At 41.4% G+C, this 12,490-nt stretch overlaps 1 protein-coding gene across 2 annotated transcripts in view; it reads left to right on the forward strand.

Annotated features, from left to right (window-relative positions):
• The window catches only part of LZTR1 (leucine zipper like transcription regulator 1), a 36,812-nt gene that overhangs the window by 7,780 nt on the left and 16,542 nt on the right, over positions 1-12,490 (forward strand). For both annotated transcript variants that reach the window (XM_048496676.1, XM_048496677.1), the window contains exons 9-16: positions 537-738; positions 1,550-1,660; positions 2,961-3,053; positions 3,699-3,794; positions 4,186-4,369; positions 6,010-6,179; positions 7,104-7,260; positions 8,804-8,930. In XM_048496676.1, coding sequence (XP_048352633.1) covers positions 537-738; positions 1,550-1,660; positions 2,961-3,053; positions 3,699-3,794; positions 4,186-4,369; positions 6,010-6,179; positions 7,104-7,260; positions 8,804-8,930 — 1,140 coding nt within the window. The remainder of the gene's footprint in view (positions 1-536; positions 739-1,549; positions 1,661-2,960; positions 3,054-3,698; positions 3,795-4,185; positions 4,370-6,009; positions 6,180-7,103; positions 7,261-8,803; positions 8,931-12,490) is intronic.

Genomic DNA, 12,490 nt, shown 5'->3' on the forward strand with positions numbered 1-12,490 from the left:
CTAAAAAGAAAAAAAATTATCCCCTAATAGTTTGAAATACTTAATGTGACTTTCATAAGGTGCCCAGAAAACTTTTTAAATTCAGTGGAGAAAATGAAAATACCAATAAATGTGAAAAGGGGCTGGGGGAGGGGAGAGAGAGAAGGCCAGAGCAATGAGAATGAGTAATTTTGCTATTTTTGCATGCAGCTGCAGTAGATGCCATGTATCTCATATTCATGTACTACAGTGATCAGACTAGACTAGAAAAGGTCTTGCAGTTGCTTCCCACATATTGCAATTTCTACTTACATTATTTACAAAATCGGTTGTACTAATGCATCCAATGTAGAATGGGCATAAAATATTGTCTGAAAATTATATGTTTTAACTAATTTTTTAAAAAGTACTTTATGTGCACAAATCATAGAGATGATAAGTGAAACTGCTTCTTGTGGCATATGTATATGAACAATATTTATATAGTTGGATATATTCTGATTTGTACATTGTGTTGTCACTAAAATTCATATATAGCTCTTCATTTTCTGTGTTAGATGGACACGAATTCCTACTGAGCATTTATTACGAGGTTCTCCTCCCCCTCCACAGCGGAGGTATGGTCACACAATGGTTGCCTTTGATCGCCATCTTTATGTGTTTGGAGGAGCTGCAGACAACACATTGCCGAATGAACTTCACTGTTACGATGTGGACTCTCAAACCTGGGAAGTTATTCACCCTAGTCCAGATAGTGAGGTAAAAAGTGCTGTCTTTGATTAATTCTTCATTTCCTTTCAAATATCACTGCCATGTATTATATGTGGATGTTTGGATAATGTTTCATATCACCCATAATGCAACAGATTGTTTTTTGCACAAGTTGGTCTGGATGAACAAGTGGATTGCAAGAGTGTAATCTTTTGCAGAGTTATTCCTATCTAAGGGCTTAGACTTGAATAACTCTCCTTAGGATTGCATTGTGTGTCTTGATCTAGGGCAGCTCTGTCACTCTCTGTTGCTTAATTTCCATCGGCAAAGAAAGTGAATATGTTGTCGTCGTCACCATCATATTCATTCATTCATTCGTTCATTCGTTCATTCATTCATTCATTCATTCATTCATTCATTCATTCATTCATTCATTCGACTTGATAAACCGCTCTACCCCCGAAGGGCTCAGAGCGGTTTACAACACACAAACAGACAATAAACAACAGATTACAAAAGGGCAATCGAATAATTCAGATAAAAATCAATAAAATACAATAAAACCAGTCGCAACAATAAACATTAGATCACCTATTTTTTCTGCCTTTTTTCCCTTTAAAGATTACTATCAAAAGTTATGGTTATGCTTGTAGATTTATGCACTTAAGTAAAATTATTCCTTGTGTCATTTTCCAGTTGCATAGCACTAGAATCTTTTTTTCTTAGCACAAACATGTTATTTTTCTGGGTCTGTGTTAACAATCACTAAAGGAGGAAAGAAGAATACAACATGTTTTCTAATCAACTTTATTTGATGGATGTAATCTTCATTTTAGCATTCATTCCTGTTGATTTCTAGTTGCCAACTGGAAGGCTCTTCCATGCTGCAGCTGTCATTTGTGATGCAATGTACATCTTTGGTGGGACAGTGGACAATAACATTAGAAGTGGAGAAATGTATAGATTTCAGGTAAGCTAAAAGGTTTGTTATTTTAAGACTATTTGTAGATTTAAATGTTTTTATTTACCCATTTCTTTAAAATATTTATGCCCCACTTTATCTTGTCTGTCTGAAAGCAGCTAACAAAACACTAAATGCCACAAGGACACAGGCACCCGGAGCATCTGCAGCAAGTTAAAAACCAATTCATGCTGTTAAAAACAGTTAATTATGACAAAAGTTTGTTGCTAAAACTGAAACACTTGCCTTTTATTGTTCTGACTGATTCTAAATTGCAGTGCAAAAGGTTAATCAAAGTAGATTCAGAAATTATAGCAACATTTTGAACACTGTACATATTTTGAACACTGGACACAGTGTGTAACAGACGTCTCTCTGTGATACACCTCTGAAGATGCCAGCCACAGATACAGGCGAAACGCTAGGAACAAGATCAACCGGACCACGGCCACACAACTTGGAAAATCCACAACATTTTGAACACTGTTGTTAAAGATCTTTTTGTGAAGTACTGTCCTTTGATTGTGAAGTTTGAGTTATGAGTGGGTTGTATTTCCCCACAGAAGAAGGGTTAGAGCTTGGTCTTTAAGGCTGGAATGAGCTTGTCCTACATGATTGGACCTTCCACAGATGACATAGTGGCTCACAGCAGCAGTACACGTTGCCTCTTTTTAAGTATAATAGGAACTTCATGTTCATTTCCGATGTTCCTATCTGATTCATCTGAACATCATTAGCAGAGGATCTAACGTTCTACCTAAGCCTGCTGCATCTCATCATGGAATTTTGGCTGGGATGGAAGGGCTTCTTTCTCTGCTAGAGGCCTGATTCCCAATTGGAAGAAGTGTTGGGGTGCCTATTTGAATAGAGCTGTTTTAAGGCAGCTAAGTTTGTTTAGCTATTTCCATCAAGTGCCTCTGCTCAGTTTCATCTGCTGTTAGCAAAGTGACATTGCTCTTGTTTTATGTGTGAGGAAAATTATTAGCATTATATGAACTTCATACAAACATTTAGTCTCCTTGTAGAGTTGTGCCATCCAGTTGTGTTTCAGATCTCTACTTGCATGGGCCAGTATGATTGTTGAGAACTTTTTCCACATATGAATTCGGCCTGAATATTTCACACCACTTCTGCCTGTGCAAATGTTATATTGCTGAGTGTTTTTCTACATCTGATTGCCTTTTACTGGAACAACTCCATAACTGCTTTAAAGAATTGTGCTTCCATTAGCTGGTAGTGCCACGTTACAACTGTCTGCAACATAATTTTTTCAGTTCCATACTACAACTGTTTTAATTTTTGGTTTCAGTTTTCCTGTTATCCAAAATGCACTTTACATGACGACTATGGAAGACTGTGGGAAAACAGACAATTCAGTGACTTGGAGTTTGTTCTTGGTGAGGTGAGTTGTCTTGTTCCCTTCTAGAAAGATGTGGTTCTATTACAAAGCATCCTTTTTAAAATCCCATTCATGATTTCTCCAGACAGAAAGGATTTCTGTCCAATAACTGTGACTTTTGCACCTCCCGCTCCCTCTGCAACTCCAAATGAAATCCTGCTCCTGGAACAGAAGGAATCCCCAGCAGCAGCATGAAAGCCGATACGATGTACGTGATTAGTATGTTGGTCTAGGATCTGGAATAACCAGGTTCCAAGCCCCACTCTGCAGTGGAAGTTTGTTGAAGTTGGGTGACCTTAGCTCTGTTATACTGTCTCAGCCTTACCTATCTCACAGGGTGGTGATTGTGAGGCTAAGATGAGGGAGGGGAGAAGTAGGTGATAAAATAGAGAAGACTGGGTCTCCATTGAAGAAAAAAGGTGGAGGGGTGTATGAAGTAAAAAAACCACTTTGGGTCCTGATTAAAGAGAAGATAGAGATAAAATATTCTGTTCTTCTCTTTAATCAGAATTCAGAGTGGCATATTTATTTATATAAATAACATGGGAATTTAACACAAATTTCCACCCTGTGGAAATTATTTGCTGGAACCCAAGGTATGTCTAAAAGAACTTTGTGTCTTAAGTACTGTGCTCTGTGTCTCCACAGAATGAAGAAAGGGTTCAAGGGCATATAGCCATTGTCACAGCTCGCTGTAAGTGGCTCAGGAAGAAAATTACACAGGCAAGAGAGAGGTTGAAACAGGTATGGTTTGTACAAATAGCTTTTAGCTGATCTTTCAGTTTACCTCTATGGCATGATTAATAGCGGTCATCAATGTTGGTCACATGCACACTGAGGAACATTTCTGGAAAACTGAAACTGGAAATGATGTTTGTTTACAGAATAATTCATATGCCTAGTGCCTGCTTCATGTGCAGTAGCTGAATTTAGTTAACCTAGATAAATACCTACATCAGCAATATTATTTTGGTTTGGGGATATGTTTTGGTTTAGTACCAACCATATGCCAAATAAAAAGCAGTTGACTTGCTTAGAGATTTATATATGGTTTGCATGTGGATTAATAGAGCAGAAGATGCTATGTGAACGTACAGCCTTATGCAGATTTGATTTTCACTTTTGCCCTATTTAGAAATCTAACCAAGAGATTGATGAGGAAGGACAGGAGTCACCCCAGAAGGAGATGTCTGGTAGCAACATTAAACTGTGCCACTTGCAACCACCACTGGAGGTGACCATTCGGGAAGCTGAAGCCCAGCCCTTTGAAGTGCTGATGCAGTTTTTGTATACAGACAAAATCAAATACCCACGTAGAGGTAGGACAGCAGATGTGTCTCTTCTGTAAATAATATGTTCTGTAGTATTTCAGCCTCTTCCTAGATTACTTTTATTTTTGTTTTTATTTTTCAAACTTCTACCCGTACTTGCCAATAAATAGCCTTCAAAACAGCTAATGAAAGCTTAAAACCATAAGCTACAACTGAAAAAGATAAATTACTGATATTCCAACTAAGTAGTGAAACAGCAGTACAGTAAACAATATTAAATCAATCCAGTGCTTGGGATCTAAAAGCTAATAAGTTAGACACCATGTGAATATTTCTGGAGGGAGAATTCCATAACTGGGTGTCACCTTAGAAAAGATTCCAGTGTTAGTCATCACTTATCTAACTTCTGAAGATGGAAACAAGTATAGCAGGACTTGACTTCCAAAGATAATCTCAGATGATGGGCAGGCACATTGTTCTCAAAATCTGCAAGCACATTGGTACTCAATGGATCTGTCAACTTGCACTATTCAAAAGCAGCTGTGCCTACATCTGACCTGTACCAGATGCTCACAATTCCTAAGCCAAATACAGATTTAAATCTATTCATGTGTATGCTATAAGTAACATACAACATATTGGGCAATGATTCATTTTCCCTAATGTCTTTGAAACACTAAACACAGCATATATCACCTCAGAACTCCTTAGCCATCTGTCAGGATAGCTGCCCACGAAGCGAGAGCCTGCCCTCATGTCGTAGGAAGTATTTATAGCAAGTATACTGGGAATCCCCCAAGAGCAGCCCATTCATGAGGCAACCATCACAGACATACTATGGCTACTATGAACAAATGGCAAATCACCAGCTGGTAGATTTATTTTTAAAAATAGACATGTAGGTCTATTTTTATGGTCCTCTGCTGCTTCTAAAATTACAGCATTGTTCCTTCTCAGTATGGTCATCCCCAGCAGCTCTATCTTCTCCAATGTTGTTGTCAGAGCCCCTAGAGGATGGGGCGGTATAAAAGTTTAATAAATAAATAAATAAAATAAAATTATCTCTCTTTAGCTGGGATTAAGGTGCTTGAAGGACTTGGTGCCTTAGCACTACATAGGGGGCGGGGGCAGTTGCATAACAAATATCAAGGGAAAAGAAGGAGGCAGCATAAGAGAGACAACTTTCTCAAAACTGGATCCAGTTAACTGGATCAGTCTGACTATGTCCCATTATTCATGACCCTATTGTTCACCCAGCTTGCAGGAGAGGAAATGTATTGGCTTTACCACGTAGTTGGATTTTTAAAGGCAATACAACTGTGGGGGTTAGTGACTTTTAGCCTCTTGATTGACGGTTGTGGTGTGTGGTAGTAAATTCACAGGAAGTTTGGGCCCTGCTTGTCATGTGAGATTAGAATTGCCACAAATATATTTTTTTGTAATAGTACATTACTTTCTTTTCTCTTCAATGGAACGTTATTACACTCTATGGTACTACCTTATATGAAAAGTGCCAGTTTGGCATCAGATTTTCCTTCAGAGGTTATTAATACTAGTTAGTAGGACTCCCCCTCCTACAAGCAATCATTGTTAAGACCACAGATCTTAACTCCCCTCCCTGCATGCTGTGATGACTTGCTAGTCTCATTACAGTATGTAGAATGACATGATTTGCTTTTGTTGTACAGGACATGTGCAAGATGTACTGCTTATTATGGACGTGTATAAATTGGCCCTTCACTTCAAGCTGTCACGACTTGAACAGCTATGCCTCCAGTACATTGAGGCATCAGTAGATCTACAGAACGTGCTGGTTGTATGTGAAAATGCGAACAAGCTTCAACTGGATCAGCTAAAGGTAGGTTTCAGGCAAGACTTGAATAAAAGCTGATTAAAAATGCTAATCCAGAAGATCCAATCGGATATGTACAGCCGCAGCCATAATCATCAGGAGCAAACACAGTTATCCTATCTTTGCTTTGCTCAGCTACTTCTGGCTGCTTAAGCATCAGTAAATTGGGTTGAACAGAATATATCTTGGAGAGCCCCCAGTGCTTAGTTGGAATGTAAAAACAGTAATTGTGATCAATCTGACTCCAACAGTTGGAGCTGTTTTACTTAGCCACAAGTAACTAGAAGATGGAGGTACAGCGACGGAAGCATGAAGATGAGAGCCAGGATGGTGTTAATGGTTGAGGGTCAGACTAAATTCTGGGAGACCAAGGTTCCAATCTCCCGCTCTGCCATGGAAACTTGCTGGGTGCCCTTGGGCCAATCATGCTCTGTCAACCTAACCTACCTCACAGGGTTAATGTGAGGGTAAAATGGAAGAGCAGAGAAGGCACTTTGGGTCTTTACTGGGAAGAATGGCAGGGGATAAGTGAAGTAAACAAATACAAAGTGTGTTTAGGTTGTGTCCCTATAAATTGAGTCAATGGCAAAAGGCACTGAGGCACAGCAAAGAAACAAGGAAACTCACACTTAGTAAAAAGTTTACTTGTACTGTCAAAGATGTAGATCCTCGTCCCTTTGGAGAAAATGGTAGGAATATTTTGTTTTTAATTATATTTTCAAACAGCCACAGTAAACATACTGTAACACATTACCTCCAAAAGAGAAACTCTTCACAAGTAGGAGTATCATTATGCAAAGCAGTACAAGAATTTATCTTTGTACATTAATACAGGAAATAATTACACGTCGTTTGGTTACATAGTTTTAAAATATTTTTTTTAAAGTAACAGTATCTCTTCAGATAAAAGCAACCATTTCTTTCTTTTAGGAACACTGCCTGAATTTTGTGGTGAAAGAATCCCATTTTAATCAGGTAATAATGATGAAAGAATTTGAACATCTTTCTTCAGCTTTGATAGTAGAAATAGTACGACGAAAGCAGCAGCCTCCTCTTCGAACACATTCTGATCAGCCTCTTGATATTGGTAATGTACCCTTTTTTAAAAAATCAAAGTTGCATGAGATTCTTGCACTTGTGTAGATGAAGTCCCAAGTCTTGAAAGGAGCATCTCTGGATGTTTCTTTTATTTATTTATTTTATTTATTTATTTTCAGACTTATATACTGCCCAACCCCCGAAGGGCTCTGACTAGCTCTGCATGGTTTATTTTTTATTTGACTATTCACAAGGGCCTTAGATGTAGAATGACACTTTTCAAAATCTGATTTTTGAAATAATTAAAATATATCCCAGATCTTACAACTGTTGCCATAGTCATTTTTTGGAGATGGAAGGGGAGATTTGATAGCTGAATAGCTTTTACTAATGATTTGAAGAGGGAGAAATTAATTTTTGCAAGAGGGCCATGGAGAGATGTAGACTCAGCCTTTGGGCATGTCTTAGTGAATGGATTAGCTGATGGTGTAAATGCTGAACAAATTTGGGCATTGAGATATCTATTGCTATATTCTTAGCAAATACAGTGTTCTTAGGTCTTCCCATAGTCCTGCTGGTCAAATGTCCTTTTCCCCAGTGATGGTGGTAAGTAGAGTGGGTGTTTTTGTTTCCTTCCATTCACTGTACAGGCAAGGCTACATCAATCAAACTTAGAGCATTTGTCTCTTCTGGTAGAGAGTACCCCCTCCAAGTTTTTTGTATGCCATAAGAACAGGGTTTTTTAAAGTTCTTTTCAAGGAAATTGCTTTGTTTAAATCTACCTTCCTTTGCCTGAAGAAGAGGAACTTATTAAGATTCCACTACATTCTTACGAAGTTGAACATGCAACTTGCATAAGCCTTTAGAGAGGATACTAGAGGCATGAAATACCCAATCCAGCTATAGCAAGAACTATCAACAAAAGGCTGCAAGAGACAGATGCCACAAAAACTGTCTAACCAAGAAGCAGGAAGCACTATCTCTAGCTATGGAGCCTCAGCATTTGGGAGAATCATGGAGGGATATAGCCTGTGGTGGGATTCAGCAGGTTCGCACCACTTTGGCAGAACTGGTTGTTAAAATGGTGTTTGTAAACAACCGGCTGTTCAATGATTTGAATCCCACCACTGGATATAGCCATCTCACCCATTAACCCGCAAGTTAGGGAACCAAGGCTACAGTTGAAGTGAGTGGATGCTCTGGTCAGGAACAGAAAAATGCAGAAAAAAATGCCTATTTGTTCTTGGAGGCTATTGGTGGGGTTCCTGAAACCCCTGAGGTTCATGAGGACTATGAGGACAGTGGGGACCAACTCTAAACTTACAAGCTGCCAGAGTCCTGAGCTCAAGAGAGTGATCTTTTGAGTAAGACTTTTGGTGCAAGCAATGTAAAACAAGAAAAGGAGATTCTCTGTAGACCTCTGTTCTGTCAATAATCTCCAAATGTGTGTGTTTTCTTTTACATCACTGATCATGTGTTTGTAATTACAGGAATCTTACCTGACATGAACTGTGTCAGTGGTTCAGCCTTGCGTTGATTATAGAGTAATTCGTTTCTCTGTGTTACTTATTTGTTAAAATGCTCTTATTCAGGGACATCATTGATACAGGATATGAAGGCTTATCTAGAAGGTGCTGGACTTGAATTTTGTGACATCATATTGCTCTTAGATGGTCAGCCAAGGGCTGCTCATAAAGCCATTCTTGCAGCTCGCTCCAGGTATGTCTACTCAGATTACTCATTCATCAATACAACATGATATTAGGGGTGTTGGAGCCCTTTTTCCCTTCTTCTCTCTGAGCAGTAAAAAGAAATATTTCATGTAGTTCTTCTTCAACAGTGGGGCATGGTTATCCAGGCTGGTTTGGTCACCCCTCCTGCTGTGCAGGTAAGGCTATGCAATTTTTTCCCCACAAGCTCTAAAGGGCTGTAGGCAGCTGTTCCCTTCCAGCCTGGATAGCCTTGCTGCTCAGGCAGTCGCTGGTTACCTAGCTCCCCAGCAATCTATAATAGGCTAGCTTATCAAAAACCATTACTTACAATGGATTCCAAAAAGTCTTCTAAGGAGATCATTCCAATGGAATCTTCGGGATCTGGAACAAAGAAGAAGAAAATTAGTACCAAGAGCAATCCTCTCACAAGGCCTCTCCTAGACTGACTATCTGAGAGAATCTCCAGTTTTGGTTCGTGAGGATTCCCCTGAGCCAGAGACCAGCAGCAGGATGGACTCTTCGGCTGGTCTGTAGTCCTTCTGACTCTGCAGGACCCATTTCCCAGACTCCAGCTCATGTAGGATCAGTAGCCCTGGAACTGGTGACCAAGAATGTGACTCTGGTCAGGGGAGTAACACCTGCTCAACAGGGGGTGGTTCCATCAACTTCCTGGAGTCTGGCCTCTACTGCTTGTGGTCAGATTCCTGGTCCCTATGACAGCTCCCTGGATGTTGACTCCATAAGCAGGCTTCTATCAACTGGCAAGTGCTCTGAGCATGGTCTCCATGCAGCAGTTAGCTTTTCCACCCCAATGGAATCATCAGCAATGGGGATTTACCCATTGCCCACACCACCTCTTCTCCCTCAACCTGCCCATTTGGGAAATTGGGGGACTTCTGGGTGCACAATGCCCTTTCTGCTGCCTGGCAAGAGGCTCTGTCGGGTCTGATTCAAGACCTTACCTCTGTAGCCAGAGCAGCTCAAGATGGCACCAATTCTGCTACAGAGGGCGCAAAAGGACATTGCTTTAAGAAAAAGTGTGCCAAAACATACTGTCATGTTCCTCCTGACTCAGAGGAGGAACGGAAGAGGGAGGTACGTTCCCTGCAGCTGCTGACACACAAGCACCAAGGTAGACACGACCAGCAGATGGCACTGGAACTACCACAAAGCCCTAGTTCTGTAGAGGCTTATTTGAGCTCTTCTAGCGCAGCGTCAGGACATGACTCTGACTGGTCAGGGGGGGAGGATGAGTTGGGCAATGAGTCCGTGCACTTGTTTCAGCCTGACCACTTTTCAAGGCTGTTTAAAAAGGTGCTTATAAGGAGACAGCTCAGCAGACTGATGAAGGGGGTTCCACAAACAAACTAGAGGTTAGAGCCTTTAACAGCCCTCTTGCCCTGTTTTTGAATGCCCCTTACCAGACTGATTTGAAAAAATTGTTAACATGGAGTGGGCTTCACTTCTCCTGCATCTGAAATTCCTGTAAAAAACTTTTATTTCCTCTCCATGCCAGCTCTCAAGGATCTCAAGGTCCCTCTAGTGCAGTGGTGGTGAACCTTTGGCACTCCAGATGTTATGGACTACAATTCCCATCAGCCCCATGCTGGCAGGGACTGATGGGAATTGTAGTCCATAATATCTGGAGTGCCAAAGGTTCGCCACCACGGCTCTAGTGCATAGGTGTCAAACTCGCGGCCCTCCAGATGTTATGGACTACAGTTCCCATTATCCCCTGCCAGCATGATGCTGGCAGGGGATAATGGGAACTGTAGTTCATAACATCTGGAGGGCCATGAGTTTGACACCTGTGCTCTAGTGGATTATCCTGTTGTTGCCTTACACTCAAAACCCATCCTGTCCTTAGGATGGAGATAATGTCTTAAAAGTTCAGACAGATAGGAAGTCATAGGCTTCACTTAAAACACCCCATGAAGCCAGCTCTCTAGTCATCAGCTCAGCTGTTCTCATGTTGCAGTTTGCAAGAGCCTCCTCAGTGTGGGCAGATGACCTCCTCAGGGACCCTGAGGGAAGCCCTGTCCTCCTTAGGAGAGCTTTACTCAAGATTCAGAGGGCATCACAGTATATAGCAGATACCTCAGCAGACAATATGCAGTTCTCTGCCAGAGCACAAGCTGCAAATGTCTTTATGCGCCACAATCTCTAGCTAACGGACTAGAAGGTAGATGCAATGACAAAGACAAACCTGGCATCAGATCAGTTCCAAGGCAAGTTACTCTTTGGAGAAGCTGTATTGGACAAAGTACTTGTGGACAGCAAAGAGAAAAGAAAGCACTTCCAGCTGCTTCAACCTCTTTTGTGCCCCTCGCTCCTTTCACACCTGCTCTTCCAGAGATCAGAAGGGTGTCAGAACTTCAAAGAACTATGGTTACAAGCCTGGATATCAGGGGAAGTCCTTTTCCTGCAAGAAATCCAACAAGACCTTCAGAAATCCTGCCAGTTCCTGACTGCCAGATAAGGGGTTGTCTGAGCTGCTTCTTCCAGGCCTGGGAGGGATACAAAATGGAATTTATTCCCCCCCCACACACACACCTCTGTTCTTTCCATCCCCCACAGGCTGAGAGGCTGTAAAACACCTGCTGGAGATAGGGGTTGTGGAGGAGGTGCCAATGGGGGAACACACGAAGGGGGACTATTCCCCACTCTTTGTGTTGTCAAAGAAGTAGGGGGATGGGAGGGCCATCCTATATCTGAAAAAGTTAAACCGGCAGGTCGCAAAGAAAAAGATCAGGATGGAATCACTTTGGTCCATTCTCCAGGCTCTTCACAAGGATGGCATCCTTATGTCTTTGGACTTGAAGGAAGCCTACCTTCATGTTCGTATCCACCCAGCATCATGGAGGTCCCTTCGTTTTTGTTTAGGCAGCCTCCATTTTCAATACAAGGTCCTCCTCTTTTGCCTTACATCAATGCCTCACATTTTCACCAAGGTTTTGGTAGGGTTGTTGGCTCATCTCCATTTACAGGGAATCCCATGTCTACCCTTATCTGGACGACTTACTTCTCAGGATGGTGTCAAGGAAAGTGCTGTTCTGCGATATGCAGCGTACTACCCAGGTACCAGGTGAACATGGATTCCTGGTGAATGAGGAAAAGAGCCATAGAGGGAGTTAGTCCACCTGGGGACCAAAATAGACACAGTCAGGGGGAAGGTGTACCTGCTGTCAGAAAAACAGGCCGAAATCATGCATTTAGCATTCAAGGTATGCAAGAAGCAGTTGGAACCACTCATGGACTTGGCCACATTATTTGGTCTCCTCATGTTGACAATCTGGCATAGGTTGCATGCCAGATTGTTGCAATGGACACTGCTCCCCTTTCAGATGGCCATTGCATGCAAGAAAAACCAGCTGGCATTCTTAGCACCCTATCTCAAATCATAGCTGAGGTGATGGACAGTCCACTCTCACCTGGACAAAGGGGTGGCATTTGTACAGGTAAACCATGTTTTAGTCACAACTGATACCAGTAAAAGTAGATGGAGGGTTCATTGCCTAGGTCAGTTAGCGCTTGGCAAATGGACACAAAAGATGCCAAGAATAGCAT

This window comes from Sphaerodactylus townsendi, linkage group LG05, assembly GCF_021028975.2.
Source record: "Sphaerodactylus townsendi isolate TG3544 linkage group LG05, MPM_Stown_v2.3, whole genome shotgun sequence".
Classification (NCBI taxonomy): Eukaryota; Metazoa; Chordata; class Lepidosauria; order Squamata; family Sphaerodactylidae; genus Sphaerodactylus; species Sphaerodactylus townsendi.